The sequence below is a fragment of the Musca domestica genome, unplaced genomic scaffold (genome assembly GCF_030504385.1).
Source record: "Musca domestica strain aabys unplaced genomic scaffold, Musca_domestica.polishedcontigs.V.1.1 146, whole genome shotgun sequence".
Classification (NCBI taxonomy): domain Eukaryota; kingdom Metazoa; phylum Arthropoda; class Insecta; order Diptera; family Muscidae; genus Musca; species Musca domestica.
Genome location: NW_026712202.1, coordinates 1358292 through 1385605, shown reverse-complemented (window position 1 = coordinate 1385605; position 27314 = coordinate 1358292). Strand labels below are relative to the sequence as shown.

Genomic DNA, 27314 nt, shown 5'->3' with positions numbered 1-27314 from the left:
TAGAAGTTGTAATAACATTTTTTGTAATTTTCTATTTAAATGCAGAACTGTATGGAGTTCTGAGTAATTTCATTTTAAATATTTTTTCTGAAAAATTAAAGAAATTGGCGTTTCTGAGTCTAAAAAAGGCGAAGTTGAAGATTTTCAAAAAAAAAAACTTTATGTAAAGGTCAAAACTTGGGCGGGGTCAAATTTGTGCATCATCGGCCGGGCCAAACTTTCACTTCCCTTTGATAATAAAACAAATACAAATCGGAATATCTGAATGTACAGTTATGAGGCCCATCAGATATAACTTATATATAAATATGAGAGCTATAGCTATATCTCAAGCGATTTTCACCAAACTGTAAGTACTTGCTTCTAGGCTGAGTTCGAACTACAATTGCGAACTACAAATACTAAATTTGAGAAAATTCTGTTGAAAAATCCTTAAAATACCGAAAATCGGGAGGGATCTTTATATATAGGATATACAAATAAATGGAGCTGTAGCGAACATTTTTCGCAGAGAGAAAACAGACCTACCTAGAACCCCAAATGTAAAGTTTCAGTTTCAGCTGATTTCATTGGAAATTGTGGCCAAAACCTTCAAAATACCGAAAATCTAGAGGTATCGTTATATGGGGGCTAACCTAACCGTAGATCAATACAGCCCATTTCACACACCGATAAGCTAGCATATAATATTAACCTTTCAAAGCCCTAGTTTTAATAATGTGGACTCTGTCGCGATTTGTGATATCACACTTTTGGAGCACAATAACCTTGAAATTGGATGAAGATATATATGGAAGCTATATCCATATCTGACAAAATTAAGCAAAGGTATTTCTGAGCTCTACCTTATATCTGGTTCTAGGTATCATTGTTGTAGAGTGTATATTACGAATGTGAGGGACTTAAACATTGGATGAAGCATATATATGGGAGCTAGAGCTATATCTGAACCGATATTCATCAAAATTTAAAGTACTTTTTTCTGGGCTGAATTTCGTCGAAAGGGCTAAAATTAAGTCAATTTGGACTGATATTAGCCATTTGGTGGGCAATAAACCTGAAATCGGATAAAGATATATATGGGAGCTATATCAACATCTGAACTGATCTCGATTGAATTTGAAGGAGGTATTTCTGAATTGTATCGGAAATCTGGTACCAAATATTACTGTTGTGGAGTGCATATTACACATGAAGCGTATATATGGGAGCTAGATCTATATCGAACCCATTTTCACCAAATTTGAAGTACTTGCTTCTAGGCTGAGTTCAGTCGTAAGTGAAATGATGATTTTGAACACTTAAAATTAAGTCAATTTGGACTGATATTAGCCATTTGGTGGGCAATAAACCTGAAATCGGATAAAGATATATATGGGAGCTATATCAACATCTGAACTGATCTCGATTGAATTTGAAGGAGGTATTTCTGAATTGTATCGGAAATCTGGTACCAAATATTACTGTTGTGGAGTGCATATTACACATGAAGCGTATATATGGGAGCTAGATCTATATCGAACCCATTTTCACCAAATTTGAAGTACTTGCTTCTAGGCTGAGTTCAGTCGTAAGTGAAATGATGATTTTGAACACTTAATTTTTTAAGACCCCTTCAAAGCCTTCTTATTTTGGGCATTTTATTTCAGCTACAAAATGCGTATGGAAATGGGGATTACATGTTATCCCCCCCCCATCCACTCAAAACCGTTCCAAAAAATTCAAATAAAAATTTATTTCCATAATGCCAACAAATCTTAACTGAAGTTGTCATTGTGGAGATTTTTTTTTATTTATATTTTTTTTAATTCTCTTGAGCAAGCAAAGCGTGTGCATGTATTTATTTATGTATTGCGCTCGTTTTTGACATTGATAAATCAGCTTTTAATCGTAAAATTTGGCAAGCGAAGCTCATTTATTAGAAATGACATAAAATCACCATAAATACCCTTTAAGATAATAAAGTGGCGGAGAAAAAAGCGATGGAAAAAGAAACAAGAGCAAAGCGACAAACAAGACAAACAAAGTCGATTTTAAACAAAACGCAATTGTTTGGCAAAGGACTGCGACAGCTACTTAGTAGTAGATGCTTTGACCCCCCGAGTTAAGATAATAAAATAATATGCTGGAATAAGAAAGTATTTTTGGGGAAGGGGCGGGGGTGGAGACTTAATCAGCCAATATGAATAATAGTCAACGACAATAATTCAATGAAATGTCAAAATAAAATATATAAATTTGCCAAAAAGCCAAGAACTATGGGATTTTTTTTTTGGCTGGAAATATGCCATCAATGGCATTTCCCAGAAAACTGCATGGCATTTTCATTGTCCATCCTTGGGGATCTATACATTATTATGTCTTGTGTGAAATTTTATGGCTGCTTGTTGTCGGAAAAAAACTAACAACATTTATGGCTTTTTATTTAAATCATTTGTAAAGTTATAATTGCTTGGTGTTACTCCCAATAAATATAAATTTTTTTTTGCGGGGAGGTTGACTGGACCATTATTTTGTCATAACACATTTAACTAGTCAAGTATTAAAACAAAAAAAGTTTTGTTTTTAAGAGTAATTAAATTGGCTGTGATTTATGGCGAAACTTATTCTGGTAATGAGCCAAGAATAGGGGGAGAACAAAACATTTGTATTTTTGGCTTGGCCAATAATTGGAGGCTAATACAAAAAGACTTTAGAATTTACAAATTGAGTTATGACTTCATTTAAAAATTGGCTTTAATAGCTACAAACCATATCCCATTAAAAAATAATTCCAAACCAATTTTAATTTTGTTGCAGAAAAATTGAACTTAAATTCAGAATTTCCTATAGCAAAACAAAAGGAATTCACTATGCACAATTAATATAATTTATAGTAACATCCACAACTTAGGGGAAAAACTAAATACAAACTATTCCGCATTAAAAAAAAAATAAAATCCGCAGCTACATAATAACTCTACAACATGATCTCGTGTTCAAATCTTCATTAATTCAATTAGAAAAAATTACTATAATGCACATAATCTGACCAGACCTCCTCTTCTACAAATCTTTCAACTACTAAATAATATTTAATTATCAAGATTTATACTTTGGGTTTTCATATGGGGTTTCCTTGTTGTTGTTGTTCTTATTGCTCTAATAAAATGAGCAACATGCCATCCGAACAATAATTTGTTGAAATGTAATTGAGCAAGTGACCAAGCGGGCAGTCAGCTAGCCCGCCAGCCAGCCAGCCAGCCATCAAGGCAACCACTGCCCAAGTTCCCAGTTCAGATTACTGTTTTAATTTGCAGCTTTATGCGTTTCGTTTTGAGGTTTTTTCTTTCTTTCGAAAAAAAAGAAAAAATAAAACAAAACATTGACACTGAACGGAAATGTTTAATAAATGATTAATTAATTCCTAAGTTTGCATGTTTGCTTTTTTCCCTTAGTTTTGAATTTTATTTAATTGTTAATCTTTTTTTGCCACTGATCATTCAGTAATGCTTTGAAGAAATACAAATTATCAAATTTATTACGAATTAGGTTGGGGTTGCAATTTTTCGAAATTATTTCAAAATTGCATTATAAAAAATATGAGAATATTTTGTTGAGAATTATAGGAGCAACATCCACGAATATTTTAAGAATATTTCGGAGAATGTTTTTTAAGCTCTTGAATTTTCTTTCAAAATATTTTTCAAAGATCCGGAGAGATGTTGTCGAGAATTTCAAGTAATAAGGTTTCAATTCCCATCAAAAATTGTGATTAATAAATTGTCCAATACTTTTAAAAATTTAAATAAATGAATAAAATAACTCTACCTCCCCGTACCTCCCGATATTCGGTATTTTGAAGATTTTTTGCCAGAATTTTTAAGCAAATTAGATGAAACATGACAATTGGGGTTCTCGGTAGGTCTGTAGTATCCTTGCAAATAAAGTTTGCTACAAGTCCACTAACTGATATAGCCACCATAAAACGGTACCTTCCGATTTTCGGTATTTTAAAGCCTTCTGTCACAATTTCCAACCAAATTGGATGAAGCTTGACTATTGGGGTTCTCTGTAAGTCTGTTCTCCCCATACAAAAAAAATTTTCCAACAGGTGCACTAATTGATATTCCCCATATAACTGTACCTCCCGATTTTCGGTATTTTAAAGGCTTCTGTCACAATTTCAAACTAAATTAGCTAAAAGTTTACATTTGAGGTTCTTGGTAGGTCTTTTCTCTCCTTGCAAAAAATGTTAGCTATAGGTCCATAAACTGATATGCCCCCCTTATAAAAATGCCTCCCGATTTTCGATATTTTGAAGCTTCTTTGCTCGAATTTCCAAACAAATTAGATAAAACTTGACAATTGGGGCTCTTAGTAGGTCTGTTCTCTCCTTGCAAGAAATATTCCCCACAGGTCCATTAATTGATATAGCCCCCATATAACCCTACCTCCCGAAGATTGAAGATTTTTTGCCAGAATTTCCAAATAAATTAGATGAAACTTGACAATTGGAGTTCTCGGTAGGTCTGTTCTCTCCCTACAATAATTATTTTCAACAGGTCCACTAATATTGCCCTATATATAACGATTTTCGGTATTTTTGAGGTTTCTGTTTCTAGTGGTGGAGGGTCTTGGTTTCTTTGTGATAGTCACCTAAAAAAAATATCCAAAAAAATGCCTTACCTGTTATGGGTGGTGGTTCGACAACGGTGGATGGGCCAAAAAAGGATGGTATATCACTCGATGTGGTCACGGGTGTATTCAAATCACCCGACTGAGCCTCCAATTGGGAGTGTTTAATATCGGCACTATCCGCCACGCTGGCACACGCCACCGGACTATGTTGCGTGGTGTTCAATAGACTCAAATGTGATGCCGAGCTGCGGCCACTGTTCGTATTTGTCGATATGGTAACAGCGGCACTGGCAATTGAAGGACTATTATGATGCTGATGCTGCTGCTGCTGATGATTGTGTTGATGTATTGGTGAGCCCTGGTGCTGATGCTGTTGCGTTTCAGGTGCCACCGATATACTACCCAAACGTTGGGAATTCTGATGGCGTGATGCTGCTGTGGCTACGATACTCGTTGTGCCCGCTGCCGCTGACGTGGCACTGGAACTTTCCGCCAACGAGGTTGGTGACAATGAGGATGAGGTCGATGTTGATAGATTATAATGCAGCAGAGTTTGGCTGCCCAAGGGGCCGCCGCCAAAACTAGATGGTGTGGTGAGATATGTGGCGCCCGACGTTGAGGGGCTCGACTGGGCGGAGGTCTTAAAGAGGCATGTGTCGAAGCTCAAAACATTGAAGTGCGCCGCAGCAGCTGATTCGGTGAGTAGGAATGTGTGATGCGATGGCGCCACTAGGGTTTCAAGCCCTTCCATGATCATGGCCGCTGATGGGGTTCCAGGGGCTACGCCACCTAAAAAAAAGAGGGAAATAAATGTCAAAAATCGTAATAAATTTTGAAAATAATCATGAAATTAACAATTTAATTAATTTTTTTTTTCATAGAAAGTTCCTCTCTTAAAGGCCTTTGAGGGCCTCTTCAAGTATCTGCTGCTAGACAAAATCTAATAATTTGGCCAATTTCATTTTGTTATTTTGAACTAATTTCAATTAATTTTCCATTTCATTTAAAAGCCTGGCCAAGTGTTTCTGTCGAAAATTTGCCTAAATTTAGCCGACGGCAGCCTGTTGCCTGTCTGCAGCCTCTATGTAAATTCGGAAGACATGAAATTTCACTTTTCAACACTTCAACTCAAGGGTTCTCAATGTGTGCCAGCCAACAAAACAACATCGTCAAATATGAAATGTACAAAAGCAAAATAATGGACACGTTTTTTTTCGGTGATCATTAATGGCATAATGGCTATTCTGCTGATTCCCCCTTCTGGGGGGGGGGAAGGCGGCAAATGCCACTATCGTAAAAACACAAGATTGACAATAAAGAAACTGCAATTAAACGGTAGTGATTTTTAGCGCATATAAACTTTCATTATGGCCACTTTAAATGCAAATAATAATAAAAAAAAAATAAGTCAATACAAAGAGGAGGGGAAAAATAAACCGCTTGCAAAGAAAATCATGGGTTATAGGCCCGGCTGGGGCCAAAAGAAAGAAAAACAAAAGAAGAAAACGCCGAACGGTAAATAGTTGTTCAAATACTTCTTTTGTGTGTCAATCTTGAATTCAAAAAAAAAAGATATTTTTTGATAAAAATGATAGACAGTGGAACTTAGATATAAATAATTTAAAAAATTATAGGAATATTGACATATCCATCCCTGCAAAGTTGTCTTTTGGAGGTCGTCCCTTTATGGAAGTCATGTATTTGAAAAATACATTTTATTCATTTTAACCCGGTTCCACTGTATAATTCGATCTGCTCGAACAACATCTCCCATCTAACGAAACATCAATGACGCCACACTCTCAATTGAGACAAAGTTGTTGTGCGTTTTGTTTTTTTCTGGTCAATAAAATCTCAAGTGTTGTTGTTATTTTGAGAGATTTTTTTTTCGGCTATTTTCATGATTTGTTTCAAACCTCATCAACACTTCCACAACTAGCTGGACAAACAAAAAACACAAAAATAATTTCCAAAAAAAAAAAAAAAAAAAAAAAAACAACAACAACATAAATGTCTATAATGTTAAAGATAATTATGGATTCCTATGAGATCATTACAATGCATGGTTATGAATGAATATCGAGACAAAGGCCATGGGTCATCATTATTAGGTTCACCAAATTTTCAAAATTCAAATGATCATTTTGCCTTAATGTTTAATGATCATTAGGCGATTTAGAACACATGGCTGGCAGGCAAATTATGAATGAATTTTTATTATGTGGTAAACCTGATTTGGGGAATCGGAGTCGTGTTTGTTGGAGGTGAATTTTGAAAATAGCACACAACAAGTTCTAAGGTGAATATTTGTTCTTTTTTTTAATTTTAAAGAATTAGTAGAACTGCAAGCTGTAAGAAAATGTTTTCAAGGGCTAAATTTTTTTTTTCAAAATTCTAGAGATATACTTCAAGGAAGGATTGGAAAAGGATTTTAATAATTAATATTGATTTTTTTCTTTTTTTAATTATTTAAAGGATGAGCTTAAGTGAAATGTATACTTCAAGGATGGATTGGAAAAGGATATTAATAATTAATATTGTTTTTTTTTTTTAATTATTTAAAGGATGAGCTTAAGTGAAATTTTTTCAAGGGCTATTTTCTGAATTATTTAAAGGATAGCACATCCTGCAATTTTTTCAAGGTCTATATTTTTTTTTTGTGGGAATTATTTTTTTTTTTAATAGTGGAAATATTCTTCAGTAATCTATCTTTCGTAAATTTTGTAGTAACTAAATTTCTAGGACAAACAACGTTTTTTTTTCAGAATTATTTCCAGGGTGAGATAAAAAAACTGCAACAAAGTCCAAAGTCATAGTTTTATATTTTTTTTTTTTTTAATTTGAGCTTAAGTGAAATTTTTTCAAGGGCTATTTTCTGAATTTTTTGAAGGATAGCACATCCTGCAAGTTTTTCAAGGGCTATTTTTTTTTTTTTTTTTTTTGGAATTATTTTTTTTAATGGTGGAAATATTCTTCAAGAATGTATCTGACGTAAATTTTGTAATAACTAAATTTCTAGGACATAAACACAACTTTTTTTTCAGAATTATTTACAGGGTGTGATAAAAAAACTACAACAAAGTCCAAAGCCATAATTTTTAATTTGAGCTTAAGTGAAATTTTTTAAGGGTCATTTTTTGGATTATTTAAAAGATAGCACATCCTGCAATTTTTTCAAGGGCTTTGTTTTTTTGGAAAATTTTTTTAAATTGTGGAAATATTCTTCAGGAATGTATCTGACGTGGATTTTTATAAACTAAATTTTTAGGACAAACACAACGTTTTACTTTTCAGAATTATTTACAGGGTGAGATAAGAAAAACTCCAACAAAGTCAAACGCCATAATTTTAACATTTTTTTTTTAATTTTATTGAATGAAAGCAAAAAATGTCGGAAATAGCATCAAATTTAAGAAAAAGTTAAGATTTGTTCGAATTGGTCGCCTTTGGCACGAATTATGGTGAATGAAACCGTCACACGCTGCCCGAATGTTGATCTGCGGTATTTTGACCCATTTGAAGCGCTTGCTTGAGGTGATCGACACTTTGGTATGGTACCATCGCACCATACCTGAGTCTTGTTAAAATGTCGAAGGTCTGTGGCCAAAATGTTTGCGTGCCCAAGGCTTTAATACACCCTCCAGAATATTTTCGTGATAATATTCGTAATTTATTCTGATGCCACGGTTTATAAGCATTCGATTCTCTACAAACTTCACATATTCCAATATTTCTGGTAGGGCAGGAATGGGTGTGAAGATAGAAGATATAGGTCCCACCCTTTTGGTACCTCCCCCACAAAGGGTTCAATATTTTGAATAACCAAAACCCTCATAAAATATAAAATATGCATGTGATTCTCTCTAAACTTTTCACATCCCAATATTTTTACCACCGCAAGATCTGATGTGAAAATGGTAGATGTCGAATTCTTCTGGTACCTCCCTCACAACGGGTCAACAATTTTGTATAAGTATATATCTCATAAAATGCGAAATAATCATCCGATTTTCTTCAAATCTCAAACATCCCAATATTTATTCCTAAAACAAGATCTGGCGTGAAGATGATATATATCGACCCTCAGTTTCATATACCTCCCCCACAAAGGCGGTCTTAAACATTGCTTAGACCCCTTTTTGAGGCAATTGGTAATCTATGTGTTCAATATTTTTTTTAATATTTTTAATTATTTATTTAATTGGCATCCCTACCTTTGTAATTAATTAATTAATTAAATTCTATTTTATTCTGGCTTGTTAATTTAATTTTCATTACATCAAAAAAAACAAATTTTAAGTTTTTTTCTAATTAAACAACAAAAAATAAAATACAACAACAACAACAATTGTCTCTAAACTTTTTCGATTAATTGCTTGTTGTCTTTTCACGATTTCACAAGACATTGGAAACGAAACAAAAAAATATGCTGCAATTTAATTTATATAAATTAAATAGTAATATGACATACAATCAAAATACAACAAAAGACACCTAAAAACAAAAAAAAAAAAAAAATACAAAAACCCCATAAAAAAATAAAACAACAAATTGAGAAACAAAAATGCCTAAAAATTTCACCCACACAAGATTTTTTCGTCTGCGTCTTCTATGTGAGGTTTTAATTCATTTTATTTTTTTTTTATTTACCCCACAGCTAGCAACAAAGTCAAAATATAAACAGAAATAAAGGTGACAGCTGTCATTGAGTTGAACATAAACAATTAAATTAAAATCGATTAAATATTGTTTAAGTCACAAAAAAACACAAACAATGCCAACGGTTAATAGGCATGGAAAAAAAATAAAATGACCAGAGAGATGTTAGGAGATGTTCAATTGAATTTTTATGGCAAACCAATAAATGCCCAAAACAGTTAAGGACAGAATGAACGAACGGACTTTCCATAATAATCGAAATCGAAACAATTGAAATTGACAAGGGAGACTAAATGGAAACACCATAAATATCATCATTATCAATGGCAATGAAGTTAATGATGATGATCATCATCATCATCATGATTGATTTCATTGATCGTCATCATCATTGGCAAGGAACAAACTACTGACCCACATTCTGCAGCGGTGAGAATGTAATTCGGCAGATACACATGTTTTTGTTGTTGTTTGTGTTTTTTTTTTTATGAAATTATGTGTGTCCCCCTGTGTGCTTCCATGTGATGTGAGAAATAATTTTTAATTGAAAACTAAAGACGACACACTTAGTTTTGTGATGGCCTGCCTGGCCAGTTCCCATAGTAGAGAGGGAAATTTTGTCTGTGTGTGTCTGTTTTTTTTTTTTCAATTTTCTTTAATTGGCGCCACTTTTTGTCTTTCGCTCCTCCACTTAAATATTTTTATTGGAATTCATAAAAACATAAATTTTGATGGAGAGAAAGAGGTGGAATTTGTGTTTTTTGGTTTGAAAATTTAATTAACGGAAAGGAAGGCAGGAGGTGTGGAAAAATTTCGATCTGTGGAATTTAAATGAAGTTTTGAACGACTGTTTTTGAGGATTTTTTTTGGCGTATGATCCGGGATTTAGAAGAATAATCCAGGGACTACTATTCCAATTTTTTAAAACCTTAGCTATCTTCGTTTCATTGCATTTGGAGTCGAATCAGGGGTGTTCTTCCGTCCGTCTGCCTGTTTGCCAGTCTGGCTGGTGTGCCCGATAACTCTCGAAGTTAGTAACTGATTAGCTCCAAACTTGGTGCATTGTAAAATTATTATAAAACTAAGATCGAGTTAGGAGATGGGCAATATCGGTCCACTCCTTCGGGTACCTCCCCCACAAAACATCAACATTTTCACAGAAAATAATTTGCTTCATAGAACCAGAAAGGATCAGCCGATTTTATGCAAACTTTGCAAAACCTAATATTTTTATCATAGGTTAGGTCCGAAAATTGATAATATCGGCCCACTACGTGTAGGACCTCCCCCACAAAGGGTCAAAATGTTGAAAAATTATTACGATCCTAAAATGAAAAAATAACATCCAATTCCTTTCAAACTCGGCATATCTCAATATTTCTATCAACTTAAGATCTGGTGTAAATATGCAATTTATCAGAACACTCCTTCTGGTACCTCCCCCACAAAGAGGTCAAAGTTCTGAAAAATTATAACTCCCTTAAAATGCGAAATAAGCACCCGATTCTCTGCAAATTTCACACATCCCAATATTTTTACCAGCACAAGATCAGGTGTAAAGATGGAATACGTCGAACCACTACTTCTGGTATCTCCCCCACAAAGGGGTCAAAATTCTGGAATATTATAACTCCCATAAAATGTGAAATAAGCACCCGATTCCTGTCAAACTCGGCACATCTAAGTATTTTTATCATCACAAGATCAGGTGTGAAGACGGAATTTATCTGACCACTCCTTCCAGTACTTCACCCACAAAGGGGTCAAAATTCTGAAAAAGTATAACTCCCACAAAATGTTAAATAAGCACCCGATTCTTTGCAAATTTCACACATCACAATATTTCTTCTAATACAAAATCTTGTGTAAAGATAGGATATATCGGTCCACTCCTTCTGGTATCTCCCCCACAATGAGGTCAAAATTTTGAAAAATTATAACTCCCATAAAATGCGGAATATGCATTCGATTCTCTCTTAATTGCAAATATCCCAATATTTTGTCTAACACAAGTTTGGCGTGAAGATATAATACATCAGACCACCCCTACCAAAGAGTCAAAATTCGTTCAAAAACAAATTTTTGTTTTAGGATTTTTAAAATTTTATGCGTTCTTTTTGTTCTTAGTTTTTTTTTTTTTTTTTGTTTCAAAACTTCCCCCTTTCCCCTCTCAAAAATGTCACTGTGCTCCCCCCGTGGACTACTTAACACTGTGCCGTGCAGCAAAGTCAATCATTCACCCAGCGGGATCATAAAGTACTAAATTGGCAGTTGTAAGACGGCTGTCAGGTCCATCGAACAAGTTGGCTAGCCAACTGACTGACAGGCACATAAACTAACACCCTAAGTGACAAGAGAACATAAATTTGTTAAATAAATAAAAATAATAATTTCACTTCATGGCAATTTTAATTTACATCCAGAGTAGAGGGTGGGGTAGGTTACAGATCAAAAATGCAAAAAAAAAAAATTTACTAAAAACAAAACTTTAAAATAAATTGAATTTATGTTAATTACTAAGAAATTCTTAACCGGCTTAAAATCTAAACCTAAATCAAACTCTGTTGAACTTATTTAAGTTAATTTTTTTTTTAATATAAATTTTGGTTTCAAAAACTAACAAGACGATTAGAACCAGATAAAAACCTGACACATTAGATGATAGACAAGAAACAAAAAAAGCCAAAATAGAATTTCATTCATAAAAACCAGCCAGGTTCGAAACCTAAAACGTTAAGGTAACCCAAGAATTTGGGAATTCAAAAACAAAAGAGTACAAGCACTACTCAATGGGCCTACAGCGAACACATGCTCTGTAATCAAAGTCAATAAAACAACAACAAAAACTTAAGATGATGACTGTTTGTTTCCGATATCCATTTATTCATTCATTCGATCAGTCATTCATTCATTGATAATCGTGTTTTTGTTCTTTTTTTATTTTATTTTTTTGGTAAGAAGACCCCCCCAAAATAAAAATCAAACTACAAAAGAAAACAACAATAACAACACCACAAGCAGCAGCCAATTTTTTCTCTGATTTCAGAATAAAAAATACAAAAAACCTAAAACCGTTTAAACCTGAAATCTAAGATTGCTGGATGTTTGTTTTTTTATGAGAGATATATCGATGAGTTTGATGGCATGCTATGGTTGGGATCGAACATTGGTGTAGCAGTGGTGGTGTTGTAAAGGCAATTGACACTCCTTTAAACCAAGAAAAAAAAAAACAATTCACTATATTGAAGCCACGGAAACATCACGACACACCGAATTATTCGAGACACCACCAAGACTTGCTTTGAAACATCAAGCCAAACAAACAAGTTTCCTTCTTGCCCCGGCTAACATTGGCATCAACGTTTGTCTTTAACTCAATATATTTACACACACACATATGTATGACGTGCTCATACATATATGCATATTGAACTTGACTATATTCTAGCAAAACGACCATAAAAACTGTCTTTTATAGGATGTCTTTAATAATAACCTGGTTGTTGTTTTTTTTTTTTTTTTGCCATAACTTGGCCGGTTCATTCATTCATTCATGTCTAGCTAGAAGTTTAGTGCAAAAACAAAAAAATCGAGAAAAAAAATAAAATTCATAACAACAACCAGAACAGCAGAAAAAAAGTCGTGATTATACCGCTGTCTGTTGAAAAAGTCATTCTTAAGATCGAAGGTGTTCTCTCCAAAAGGTTTTTTTGTTTTTTGAAGGTGTTACAGCAGACATTTGCTTCGCAAGCATCACTTAATAACCATAAAATATGGAAACAATTTTTTTTTTTATAATTTAGAAAAAACGGTATTTCAATTAAAGGAGAAAAAAGTAAATATTTTATTATTTTTAAGAAAAAAAATAATAAATGAGATGGTGTTAGTTTTATGGCAACGAAATAATTTTAATATTTTCCCATTAAAAAAATCCAATAATTGGGGAAAAGTAAATAAAATCTAATATTTATATGTGGATTTTTATGAAGCCTAGTACATCTGAAAATTTCAATTGATTGAATATCAAAGGAACAACAAACAAGTATCGAACATCAAGCATGTGTATGCCTTACAAGGTAATGATATTACCATTGCATTGGAGAAAAATTAATAAAATCTGATATTTATATGGATTTTGATCAAGACTTCAAGATTTCGAACGATTTCGATTATCGAACATCAAACATGTATTATATGCCTTATAAGGTACAATTAAGGACAATTAGCATCAGCAGTACCAATCAATCAACACGAATTTAGTAGTTCCTCTCTCTCTTCTTCTCCATTTCCCAATTTCCGTTATTATTTATGGATTTTTATAAAAAAATATTAAATGAAAATATTTCAATTGATTGAAAATTGCGAAAAAAAAATAATCAAATGTCGAACGTCAAAATGTCTTCTGCATTAGCAGACACTCAAAAATTTATAAGTGGTTACTCTAATTCTCTCTCTCTCTTTCTCTGAATATTCCCCCGCTTGCCCAAAATCTTAAGGATACGCCATTTGAAACGCCCAGTACCGGATACAGTCATTAACCAGGTAATACCAATGCCTTCTACATTAGCAGTCCTCAACAAGTAATAAGTGGTTATACTCTCTCTCTCTCTCGCTATCTCCATCTATCCCGCATGCCTAAACTCTCATGGATATTTCAACTGGAACGTCCAGTACATGCCCTGACTTGCCATGAAAAAGTTTCTCACTACTACTGCAAACTGAGCCCCTTTATTTCTGCTGCCCCTTTGGAAGACTTCCCATCTCTTAACAAATCCTGTCATCCTCTGGAGATGTAAGGAGCTCTATTGTAAGACAGAAATTTAGCGGAAATATTCGTAAGATTCTGATAATCATATTTGCAGCCTAGTGTTATCCCGCAAATTATTCCCTGATATATTTTCCATTATCTTTATCTTTCTTCCAAAGTAAAAATCCGATAAGCACGCCATCCATGAGACAATTACAAAATATCTATAATTTGCAGGAATTCCAATAAAACTACTTGGCTCTTCAGAAGAAATGTAGCTTTGACAAAAATATGAAATTACTTTAAAACTCGAACATTTTAATTTTATAGCTTCCATGAAAAACATAAAAAGATAAGCACGCCATCTATCGTTCAAATCAGTTCTGCCTTTAGCAGAAATATTCTTTGCCATATTTAGGGGAAATACTTCTTAGGATATTCCTCGGAATTCAGGCAATTTTCAATGTATCTTTTATTAAGAAGTGTCAGAGAAAGAGTAGTTTTCGTTGCCTCTTTATTCAAGTATAGATGGCGTACTTCTCTTTCACTTCATAATATAAGATACAATGAAAATTGCATGAATTCCGAGGAAAGTCAAATGTTCGATATCAAAAACGGCTTATATATATATGTATATATATGAATAAGAATATCAAGAATATATTTTAAACATTGCACTGTTTCAAAAAGTTCTTCACTACATCTATGAAAATATGCATATGCATATTTATTTGGGGTAAAAGGTTGCTACGCCATCTATGTGTCAGAGGTACAATACTAATTGATATTGAAACAATTTTTAGAGTTGTTCACTACAATTGAAAACACAGTTTGTCTAAAGTATACCTGACAATAAACCAAAAAGGTGAGGAGATTTAGATTTATTATAACCATATATGAGAGGAATATTGAATATAAAATACAATAAAATACATAAGAGAAATTTTGAGAATTCAGGGGAAAATTTGATTTGTAAACTAACCCACCATAAATTCAGATACGCAGATATGAAACAAAAAATATAAGAAAATAATGAGTTTGTTCTATATGTTCTATAAATACGCCATCTATAAGTCAAATGTTCAACATTTGGAACAGGGGAATGCAATCTATTAAAAAAGTGTTTTAAGCGTTAAATTCTTCGAATTTCCGGACTATAGTTTATTTACAGAATTTATGAGCCAACGATTGTGTAGACAAATATGGCATACTCCATTAAATGTTGAAATATAGATGGCTCTTCTCAAGTCAAATGTTCGACAAGTAGTAAAGGTGAAACCGTATGATGAATTCAGTTTAAAGTGTTACAATCTTAAAATGTTTTAATGTATTTTGAAGACCATGTTGTAGGGGAGACAAATATTATATTCTATTAATTTTTCAGATGTAAATGGCGTTCATCAAGCTGCTCACTTTTTCACATTATTTCTCACATTTCTTATAATTATTCTTCAGGCTTGCAAATTAAATCCTCACTACTAATGACTGACCATTTTTGCATACCGGTCAATTTGTAGTTTTCTCCATGACATCACCCCATGCACAACTTCCCAAATATAGTCAACCCCATTGTTCTGCATTTAAAGTGTTAATCATTATTAATCAATCAAATAAAGGTGTCAGTGTTTTACACTTTAATGTCACAGTGACCAAAATGGCTTTGAAGTTGTAAAAAAAGCGTTTGAAGAAAAACCGCTAAAACAAATTTTCAAATTATTTAAATAAATAAAAAAATGTGGCCGGTGGCGTTTGAAGGAGAAAAAATCGTTAAAATAAGCAGAGGCTACAAAAATCCATTAATGTTGGTTATTGCCGTCAGTTCATGCACTTAAAGTCCAGCTACTTAAATGGAGGTGTGCGAATCTATTGGTTTAAGGGCTGGATTGGCCAAGATATTGAATTAAAATATTCCGTAAAAGTTGTATACGCCTAAAAGTAGGCCAATCATTTTAGGTTTCTTTGACAACAATATTGATATAAAGATGTCACTCTTTTGAATTTGAATATCATTTTCGCCATCTGTATACAAATTTCCCTTCATTATATTATACGTGTTCTGATAATAATATGCTCCTATTTATTGTCTCTTAGAGAATTACTTCATTGTCCAATATCACCATCAAGATGGCGCTCTTTTCCCATGCATAGCATATTCTATGCCTCAAGCGCCATGTGGGTATCAATTGCCATTCATTCTAGTATTGTTGTCTCCTGATGTGAATTTACACCAATTTACGTTTCTCGGACCACAACTCGTTTAACCAATATCCATATCAAGATGGCGCTCTGTTCAAGGTGTGTATCATATTCCATACCACAGGCGCCATCTGTGTATCAATTGACATTTATTCTACTATAGGTGGCTCCTGATTTAAATATGCATATTTTTTGCCAACCCCTACTTTGTTTCCTTGTTGGATTAGCATAATTGTAGTTCTTTTCTTGAATAACTTATCTAAGATTGTCATTGCCTGCTAATCGCCCCATAGCTACTCGGTAGCTTGTTTCCATAGACAAATCAGAAAAAGAAGTGGACACGGCAAATTTTTAATTTGTTTTCGCCTGCAATCTACAATGAAAGGTAACAAATCATTTTAAAGAAAACTGGTTTGTGATAACACATTTTCCCCTACCAACTTGGCCACAGCCAGTGCGAATCATAAATAAATCATAAAGTATCAATTATAATTTATTTTCTAGTGTTGGCTGCTTGGTTTTTGCACCTCTTTCTTCACTTTTCTGGTGGTGACCATAGGAACCTTGGGTTTTTTTCTCTTCTGTCTTAAAAAAACTAAAACTTCTGTTTTCTTTGGATATTGTTAAATAAACACACACACAGTTTTTTTTTTTTTTGTTACCAATTGTTTGCCTTAAGATCGGACTTGCAAATCTCGAGCTCTCTATGTTTGTTAGTTTGTGTGTGTTCGTTTTTTGACTGATTTGAATGTCGATTGTCTACTTAATGGCTCCAATAACTGACATTGTTATTATTTTTATTATTATTTTGAAATATATGTAAAGTGTCTGTGTGTCTAGCTGTCTTGAAATGGATTTGTATGCAATTTGTCTGGAAATCCTAAGCTATGATTTGAAATAAAAAACAATTATATATTTCCATTAAGTTTTTTTTTTTTTTTTTTTTTTTTTGTTTTATAAATAAATAAACAGCTAATTCAAATAATAGTGAGGATAAATGAGTATTGAAGTTTACTTTTTGAAACTTGAAATTGGCTACTAAAATGTTAAGTTCGTTTGGAGTTAGGCTTAGCTTTGAAGAGAAACTAAAAAAATTAAAATTTTCTTGGAGGTCATGGGAAAATATATTTAAAAATATTTTTTTTTTTTCAAAATGAAATCTAAAAACAATTAATAGGTCCCGGATGGCCCTAATTTAGTTAGTCAAATTGATATTAACTCAAACTTTTAATATTGACTACAATTTTCCAATGACCTTCAAGAAGGTCATTTGAAAACTTTATTCAAAATCAAATCTAAAACCAATTAACAGGACTCGAATTACTATAATTTAGTTAGTCAAATCAGTAATCTAAAAACAATTAATAGGTCCCGGATGGCCCTAATTTAGTTAGTCAAATTGATATTAACTCAAACTTTTAATATTGACTACAATTTTCCAATGACCTTCAAGAAGGTCATTTGAAAACTTTATTCAAAATCAAATCTAAAACCAATTAACAGGACTCGAATTACTATAATTTAGTTAGTCAAATCAGTATTTACTCAAAAATTTAATATGACATGCTTATCTTATTCCACAATCTAAGTGTGAATGCATTTTTCTACACGCAGATGGCGCTGGGTTAAATTAAAAATATTTTTCTTATATTTTACCAGAATCAAGCCGAAAATTTTCCCGAACCTCTATAAATTAGTAAGTTAACTTAATCTGCATAGAAACCTTCCTTTTATTTCGCTGTGTTTCTTGTATAACGAAAGTATGCCAGGATATTTCTTACATATAGATGGCGTTGGCTTAATTTAGGAATATTTTTCTTAAATTTTATTAGAATCGATCCCAAAAGGAATAGCTGTCTTAGGACCAAGATTTTTTGTCAGTTCGCTCCAAACTTTAACATAATTTACTTGTTTTCTTCCATTCCTGAAGTACATATGAATTTTGTGCACATATAGATGGCGTTGATTTGATTTAGGAATATTTTCCTTAAAAAAAAAACTTTTCTGAATAATAAATTGAAGAAAACTTTTCGCGCTCTGGGATTTTAGATTGTTGTTGGTTTTTGAGTTTCTCAATACTTTTACATATTAAAATTATATTAATTGTTTTAAATGTAGAGGGCGTTGTGGCAATAAAGAATATTTTTAAAAAAGTTTTTGGGCAAAAATATTGAAGACCTAAAAAGCCTTCATTATCTCTTTAGATTAAACGAATGGGAAAGTTTTTTTTTTTTTTTTGTTTTTGTAACGGATTTATATTTTTTAATGTAGATGGCGTTGTGGCAATAAAGAATATTTTTCAAAAAGTATTTAGGTAAAAAGATTAAAGACTTTAAAAAAGCCTTCATCTCCTAAGATTAAGGCTATGTGAAGGTTTTCTGTAAGATTTGTATTTGGCGTTCAAGTGTTTGTTTTTATTTTTATTGTTCAAGTTCATACCTGCATTTTCTACATAGAGATGACGTTGATTTAAATTTAGAAAATGTTTGTTAAAAATTATCAGCAATTTAATGTGGGAAAATATTCCATATTTTTTCCACTTTAGTAGATTTTAAAATATCTATCTCCTTGGAATTTCTGATAATTTTTTCGTATAAGAATCATCATGGTTTTAACATATAGATGGCGCTGCATAAACATTTTCAGCAAAAAGATTCATGAACTACCAAAAAAAACTCCACCCTATACGATTTAACTGATTTTAAAGATCTTAAGCTGGATTTTTATTCGATGATGCAGCGATTTGAGTTTTTTGTATAACATTTCCAATATTCACGTTCATACATGGACTTTTCCACATGTAGGTGGCGTTGGCTTTAATTTAATATATTTTTTCTGGAAAGCTTTTCTCAATAACAAATTAGCGAACATTTTTCATAGTTTGATTTATTATATTTTGGAGCAGTGTAGCAGATTATGGTTATGTAGATGGCGTTGCAGGTTAAAAAATCCCTATTTCATTAATTTTTTTAGTAAAAACTATGAACTACAAAAAATCTTCATCCCATAAGATTCAACGTATTTGAATATATTTAAGCAGGACATTTATTTGGTGTTTGGAATATTTGATTCTGATTTTGATTTAAAGAATTTTTCTACATGTAGGTGGCGTTGGCTGGAATTTAAAATATTTTTCTGAACGGCTCTTCTGATCAACAAATTTGGAAATGGGACAGTGGAAACACTGTCTGATTTATTATATTTAGGGGAAGTTAAGCAGATTTTAAATTATTGGTGTTCTTTGATCTGTTACATATTTTACATATATATGAATGATTTAGATTTTTTTATATATAGATGGTGCTAAAAGCTCCAAGAATATATTTCATAAACGTTTTTTAATTAAAAGATTTGTTGAGTTTTTCGGCAAAAATCTAACATAATTTTAGTATATCATTTGTATACATGTTACCATCTACAAGTAAATGGCATTGTCGTATTCTGTGGCACAAAATATTGGTATTTCTGATTGACAAGGCTAAAGATCTGCCCGGAAAACGAGTCAATATTTCAATAACCAAAAAAATTAAAAAGATATTTCTACCATAAACTTATGAAAAATAAGTAATTCAGAATGTAGATGGCGTGTTTATGAACATTTTTCGTATGAAGCCGTCTGCAAAAAATCTAAGTTAGTATTTTTGACTTGGTGATGGCATTCTGGTAACATTTTTCTTAAGAGACTTTTTCCAAAAATCCAAGTTTGTTTGTTCCTACACAACATTGGCATGCATATATTTACTCATACATATAGATGGCGTTTCCAGCAAGAAGAAACTTATGAAACGTGTTCATAAACTTTATAATTTTATGGGCATCGAGAAAATAATAGAATTGTTGGCGCTGATATTTTCTCATATTTTAGGCCATGTTAAGTAATGTGATGGCCAAAAAACATGAAATGATCCTCATTTTTGTTGTTCTAGCTTCAAAACAACCTAGCAAATAAATTATAAAAATCCAACTGTTTACATAGTATTCTTAGTGACATGGCTAGTAGTAGTTTTTTTGTTTCTTTTTTTCGGGGGGGATTTAAAAACTATTTTGTTTTCGTTGTTTTTTTTTTTTTTTTTTTGGTTTTTTTGAAAAATCCAAATGTCTGTCTGACATTTGGACCAGCAATCATATCAGACATTAAGAAAGACATGTCTTGTGGTAATAAGTTGAGCAGTATTATAGAGCGGCACAAAAAGCTGCGACACTGATGCCGATGATGGCTAAGGTGGCTGAGATGCTGCTCAGATGTGTTAAAGGCAGTGGTCGGTGACAGTGTCATGAAGTGAAGTGTATAGTAGTGTGTCAACGTCAGTCACACCCCACTTAGGAGCGCAAAAACGACATACAAACATAGACACACACACACATTGTTGGCGACAACACAGATCACATTATAAACTATTAAAAATAATGAAACTGAACGATAAAGAAAAAAAGAAGCACAAAAAAAACGAACAAATTAAATAATATAACAACAAACTTTGCAAAGAGCCTAACAACAGAAATTGAAGAGGAGGGGGTTGTTGAGGATCGGTTTTGTTGTTGGAGGGGAGGTAGGTAACATTTGTAGACGTAAATTAATATAGTGCTTAAAATGTTGTGGTTTTTGTTGTTTTTGCCGCGCACTGGCAATCTTCCATCCATGAAATTGTGAAAATCAACAACAAGCCAGACAGACAGACAGTCAAGCGGGAAAATGAGTTAGGCCCCCAATATGGAGAAGAAAAAAAAAACTGAGACATTGTGGCAGATAATCCGCATGAAATATTTGCTTAAATGTAGATTTTTTTTCATTTTGAAAAAAAAAATTATAAGAAAAACAACCTTTTGACTGGAAGAGTGCAAAAAATTTAGCCGACGGCCCAAAGTTTTCCTCAGTTGCAGATTTGATAAAAATCTTTTGGGTTGGTTAATGGTTTTAAATCTAATTAGTCTTCAAAGACGCAAAAGTATGTGGTGGGTTTTAGGAAAAATATATATAAACGAAATAAAAAATTAAGTAACAAATCAGAGATGGGAGTTGTAAATTTCCAAAAAAAAAAAAATATTTCTGAAATTTTTTTAAAGATATTGGAGGATAGGTTCCATTTCGTAGGACATAAAACCAAAATGGAAAAATTAAGTAACAAACCAGGATTGGGAGTTGTGAAATACAGGATAATTTTCGGCATTTTTTTAAAGGTATTGGAGGATAGGTTGTATTTAGAGTAAAATAAGGTTTGTGGTTTTCACAACGGAAGAAAACAGCAACATCAGCGGAAATGGTTCGAAAAGTAAAGAAGCTACTTGATTGAAACCCGCGTCGCAGTGGCCATAAAAATGGCTCGTGAGCTGAACATATTGCAATATTCCATTCGGCAAATATTGAAAAATTAGCTCGGGGTAAAACCACTGAAATGCCAAAAAGTGCAAGAACTTACACCGCTATAGAAAGAAAATAGACTCAAAAGAGCTAAAGTGTTGCTTCGCTCAGCCTAAAGTGGTGAACTGCCGAATTTGGTTTCTCCGATGAGAAAACATTCGTTGTCCAGCAGTTTGTAAAATAACTTGCATTGTTTACTTGCCAAAGAGATCATCTGAAAATGTGCACCCTCGGTTGGTCACCAGAACTCAAGCGCCGGCCGTGGTGATGGTGTGGGCCGCCATAACAGCCGATGGTCGCTCTTCGATCGTATTATTCGACCGTTGCATCAGAATAAATGCCGAATATTATCGCGAAAATATTCTGGAGCCTTGAGCCTTGGGCGTGAAATATTTTGGCCGCAGACCTTGGAGCATTCAGCACCCTAATTCCAACATATCTATACTTTTTTCAAAATTTGATGCTATTTCCGAAATTTTTTTGCTTTTATTCAATAAAATTTAAAAAAAATGTAAAAATTATGGCGTTTGATTTCCCAAAATTCGCATTTGTTACAGGTAGATGTCGCTGGTTGAAATATATGAAAATTATTGAATGGTATTTAAAATATAAATTTCCAACTACCTTCGATCCGATACATTGCCTTTATCATTTTCGGCCTATTGTTTGAAATCCCTTTGTTTTATTTATCACTCTTGTATTGTGGAATACCATTTCTCTGCCTTAGATATTTCTCACAGACTGATGTCGTTGCTTTGAGGCTCCAAAAACCTTAAAGACCATTGCTATCATATAAGCGGTTAGAGGGGCACTACATAAAGCCAAAAAAAATTACAAATTGGATATTTGGGTTCTCTTGTTCGAATTCTAGTTCCAATTTAATTTCTCACAGGTAGATGTCGCCTTTAGAAAAAAAAAATTAAAAGCAGTATTTGAATCATTTCGGTAGTATCCGTGGTGGGGTTTTTGACACAACCAACTACCAATATTTGACTTATTGTTTGAATTCCTAGTGTTTAATTTACCGCTCTTGCATTTTGCACACCCATTTCTCTAACATCTCTAACGTATCTCTCAAAGCAAAATGTTGTTGCTTTGCCATCCAATAAAAAAACTATAAAATTGGATTTGAAATTAAATATATATTTTTTATTATTTATTTAGATTATTATTAATATTTAATTGCCACGATTCTTTGCCATTAGATGGTATTTTCAAACTCATTTAACAAAATGGCCATGAATCTTGACCAGACGAGAAAATATTCCAAATTAAAATGTAGATGCAATTTCGAAATGGTCATTAACAACACGCATGGCATGGCATTTCTATAAAATATTTTCCATATATATTTCATATTTTTTGCAACAAATTTTCTGGCCATAATTAAAGCAACATGAAAACAAAAAACAATATATATTCTTGCCAAAAAAAAAAAAAAAAAAAAAAAAAAATCGAAACTCAATTCTTTAATGAATGAGTTAATGAGCGAAAAATGTATTTTTTATTGGCGACAACAAAGTTTTTGGCCAACAAATAAAACCAATAAACATATATGCATACATAAATATATTTTCCATTTGTTGTTTTTTTTCTGAAGACCAAAAAATATGCTAATATTAAGAACAGAATCTACTCTAATTTGTTGCTCAATAACGAAAATAAATGACCAGAGCGATTTTTGTCTAGTTTGTTTTCCAAAAAATTTTAAAACAATTCTTTGTCACAGTCTAGCATAAAAAATGACAATTTTCTAGACAAGCAAGCCAAATAAAAAACATAACAATATTATTAAGTAGCTTATTTTTTCCAAACCGAAAAAATTAGCTGAAGGTCAGCTATAAATATTCTATGCTGGGGGGAAATGGAACCTACGGTAGCAAAATTTGTATAAAAAAATATAGAATTAATGATCTACTTTTTTACGATATTTCTTTATGGGTTAGTTTATAGGTTTTCTATATATAAATTTTCAAAAATTTTATTTTTAAAAAATTCTCAATGGAAATTTGCTAAATAAATAAACCTATTTTTAAAGATGACATTTTGTTTTCAATAAAACATTTTTTTTAAAGATTCAATTTATTCTAATCGATTGGTAACAGGGAATGAACAAAATACAGATAAAAAAATGGATTGAGCAGAGTCTGATCTTGTCCAGGATTCTTATCAAGCATATTTTTTATAGTTTTTTGTTTTAAAAATTCTGTTCACTTGAATTTTTTCCTTTTTTCCTCGGTATTCAGAGGAAAGGCAAAAAATTGAAATCTCTTAAAAATATTATCATGGTCAGAATTCTTCTTGATTTGATTTTCTTTTATAAAATCTTCATGGAAAGTAAAAAGCTACTATTTTACACAAAAAACTTCCCCAACTTCCAAATATAACCTCGTAAAAGATTTTGGTATGTTCTCCGGTTGATTTTTTTATTTAGTTCGTCATGAAATGAAATACGAATTCAATTCAATTACAAAAAGGAAATATGTTGTGTATCCACTAAGTGAGACGCCATCTGGGGCCAAGACGATTTCAAAGTCTATTGTTTTAGTCTGGATTAGAATTGTTTTCTAGCATTTTTTATTTATTTATTTATTGTTTTTTTTTTTTTTTTTTTTTTTTTTTTGGCTTCGATATAAATATATGTCTGCCTGTGCTTCGGAAGAAGAGTATTTCAGCAGAATTAATTAAAAAAAAAAAAATAAAATAAAAAAAAAAAATAAATAAAATAAATAATCTCAAATCTCATTGTATCACTAGAGCTTCGAAATATTATCTGGGTCACTATTCTTGTTTAGATTTTTTTTTATAGTTTCATATTTTCTTTATAATTTGATTTTTTTTATAAAATCCGCATGGAAAGTGAATTGAGCCCTTATTGATCTTCCGAAGGGATTTCAAAGTAAATGTCAGGGTGTGTCGGTAATTTATTCGTTTTTAATTATTACCATAAAATCAAGCTTAAAAATATGACCGGGTCAGTATACTTTTTTTTAAATTGTTTTAGCTTGCATTAATTTCAAACTGTGGTCTTAAAAAAAAACAACTCCCAATCCTAGAGCAAATAAAAAGTACAGAGGGGACAGCTTGTATCAAATCTTAGAGCTTAATATATGATCAGGACCAGGATAATTTTTGTAGAATTTTTTAACCATTTTTTTATTTTTTAACTTTTAGTCATTTTAACATTTTATTTTTAATATATTTTTTCATGGAGCCATCCGAGGTAATATCGAATTGAATGTCTACATTTTTTTTGTGATAGATAGTATTCATGCAAAAAAAAAAAAAAAACATTAACACCTTAGCTCGATTAAATTAAAAAAAAAAATAAAGAGGATTCTTGTCTAGCATTTCCATATTTTTAAATCATTTTTTATAAATCGTATTATTTTAATTTTTTATGATATCCTTTATGGAAGCATCTGAACTAATATAGAAATGAATGTCAATAACTATATTGAGTCTATTGTAGTCTTCACGCGAAAAAACCTTAAATCAATTCAATAATTAGAAAAACAATAATAATAGAGGGTGCCTCTTGGACCAGGGACTTTTGTCTAGCATTTTCTAATAATTTTTAATTTTTATAAGTTGTATTAATTTGAAAAGTTTTTTTTTTATAATATTTTTCATGAAGATATGATATAATGGTCAAAATCTTTTTTGTGATTTGGAGGAATAGAAAAAAACAACAACAAAAATCCGAATACCTTAACTCAATTCAAAAACAAATAAATAAATAAGAAACTACAGTTAGCTATGTTTGTTTCTTGAAGACTATTCCGATATCTACTATTTTACACATAACATATCCAGAGCTTAAAAAAACGCCCTATATCTGCATTTTTTATAATTTAAAAAAAGGCTAGGAAGCTATGGGTTTCTCCAAAACCATTTCCAAATCTGCTATTTCTCACATAACACCTCAAGAGCTAAAAAAAGGGCCTAGATCTGAATTCTATTTTTTTATTTATTTATTTTTTGTTTTATTTTATATTCTTTCACAAATTTTCATTGATAACTCTTTTCCCCCATCAGTAGTTTTGATATTTATTTTTTATTTATTGTTATTATTTTTTCATAGTTGTTTATTTATTATTATTTTTATTTTTTTGTTTTTCAATAAAACACCCACCTGGATATGAATGGCACGTGCAGAGAAGATTGAGACCCAAATGAAAAAAATGAATTTGAGAACACGAAGAATTTTGCGGTGAAAGCCAAGGAAATCGTAGGCGTCCGTTTACGATACGCAAGTGGCTATGATGACGAGGGTGGTGGTCGCTTGGGGTTCTTCCTTCGGCTAGTCGATAATGTTGTTGTTATTATTATTGCGGGGTGATCACGTTTTGGTTTTCTGCTTTTTTTGATTTTCCCCGAAAAAACACTTGTTTGCAAAACAATTTTTTTTCAAATTATATTTTTGCTCCACACATTTAAAAAATGTTTTTATTTTTATTAAATATTATTTTTTTATAAATTTCAATAATTTTCCTCTTTGTAATGTTTGTTCCAATGTTATTTCATTTGCTTACGATTTACGGAAAAAATCGATAACGAATTTTATTTTACTGCAATGTTTTTTTTATTTTTTACTTTGCTTTGCTGGCTTTGTTGCCATGTACCTACGTCACAATGTAATTTTTGCTTTTTTTTGTAGGAATGGGAAATTTAAGCTTTTTTGCTGCCTTAAAGTTTGCAAGTTAGTAGTCCAAGTTGTGCCAAACGAAATTCTTCAATTTCATTCATAAAAATCTGCAACCACTTTTTTTTGTTTTGCTGGCGAACAATCAATCTATGAATGGTGGAGGTTGTGGAGGGTAAGGTTGGGGCCCGGTTTGTTTTTTTTTCTCTCTTTGTAGTATGGGGGAGGAGGTTTTTTTGCTTTCAGTTTCACTTTATTCCTTGGTAAATTGCTGTTTTCACTTTCTTTTTTTGTGTTGTCACAAGTATTTCAAATTATCTAATTGGCTTGGCAAATTAGATAGCTAGTTAGAGATATCCATGATAATTCCAATAAGAATTTATTTTTGAACTGTTTTTTCCACAATATTTTATTTCCAAATTTATTTGCTTTGTTTTTAATTTTTTCTCTTGCTTTGCAATTCTATTTGTTTAAAACAAAATTTATTTGTTGCTTTTTTTAATGATTTCTTTGCTTGCTTTTCTTTTGTGTATTTGAAACTAAGATTTCTTTCCTTTTTTTATTTGCTTTTCTTTTGTGTGAGAAAATTTTATTTTGGTAAACTTTTGCTTTGTAGTTGGTTATAACCGATACGTTTGCTTGTTCGAACACAACTGAAGCACGAGATGAGTATTCATTTGGTTTTTATGAATGAAACCGGCCAAAAGATACATATAGCCACAGCCGTACGTTGTACAACAACAGCAACGGCAAAAACGGGCAGAGTGGTGCCCCTTTGGCATACACAAAATCGATATGCTCACTGAATGGATGGATGGTTGAATGCATGCACTGGCTGCCCATAGATAGGTTTTCCGTCTAGCAATGCGCTCTCGCACACAGAGTGGCCCCTCTTTCGAACACAAAACCCCAAAAACACACACAAACCCCTTACTCATGCTCTCACTCTCAGCAATACTCTTTTCTCACACAATGGTCCCCAGTCAAACAAAAAAAGGGGGATTGTTTTGTTTGGGCCAGCAAGAGGCACCAGCAAATGTGTGTATTCGTTTTGCATTGCACACTCATAGAGCGTACAAGGAGAGAGC

General features: G+C 32.2%; 1 protein-coding gene across 1 annotated transcript in view; it reads right to left on the bottom strand.

Annotated features, from left to right (window-relative positions):
• The window catches only part of LOC131800511 (dendritic arbor reduction protein 1-like), a 31222-nt gene extending 4544 nt beyond the window's left edge, over positions 1-26678 (bottom strand). Inside the window, exons 1-2 of the mRNA XM_059119424.1 lie at positions 25717-26678; positions 4669-5409 (exon numbers count right to left, since the gene is read on the bottom strand). Of these exons, the coding sequence (XP_058975407.1) occupies positions 4669-5377 (709 nt within the window). The 5' untranslated portion in view covers positions 5378-5409; positions 25717-26678. The remainder of the gene's footprint in view (positions 1-4668; positions 5410-25716) is intronic.
• Positions 26679-27314: the final 636 nt, after the last annotated feature.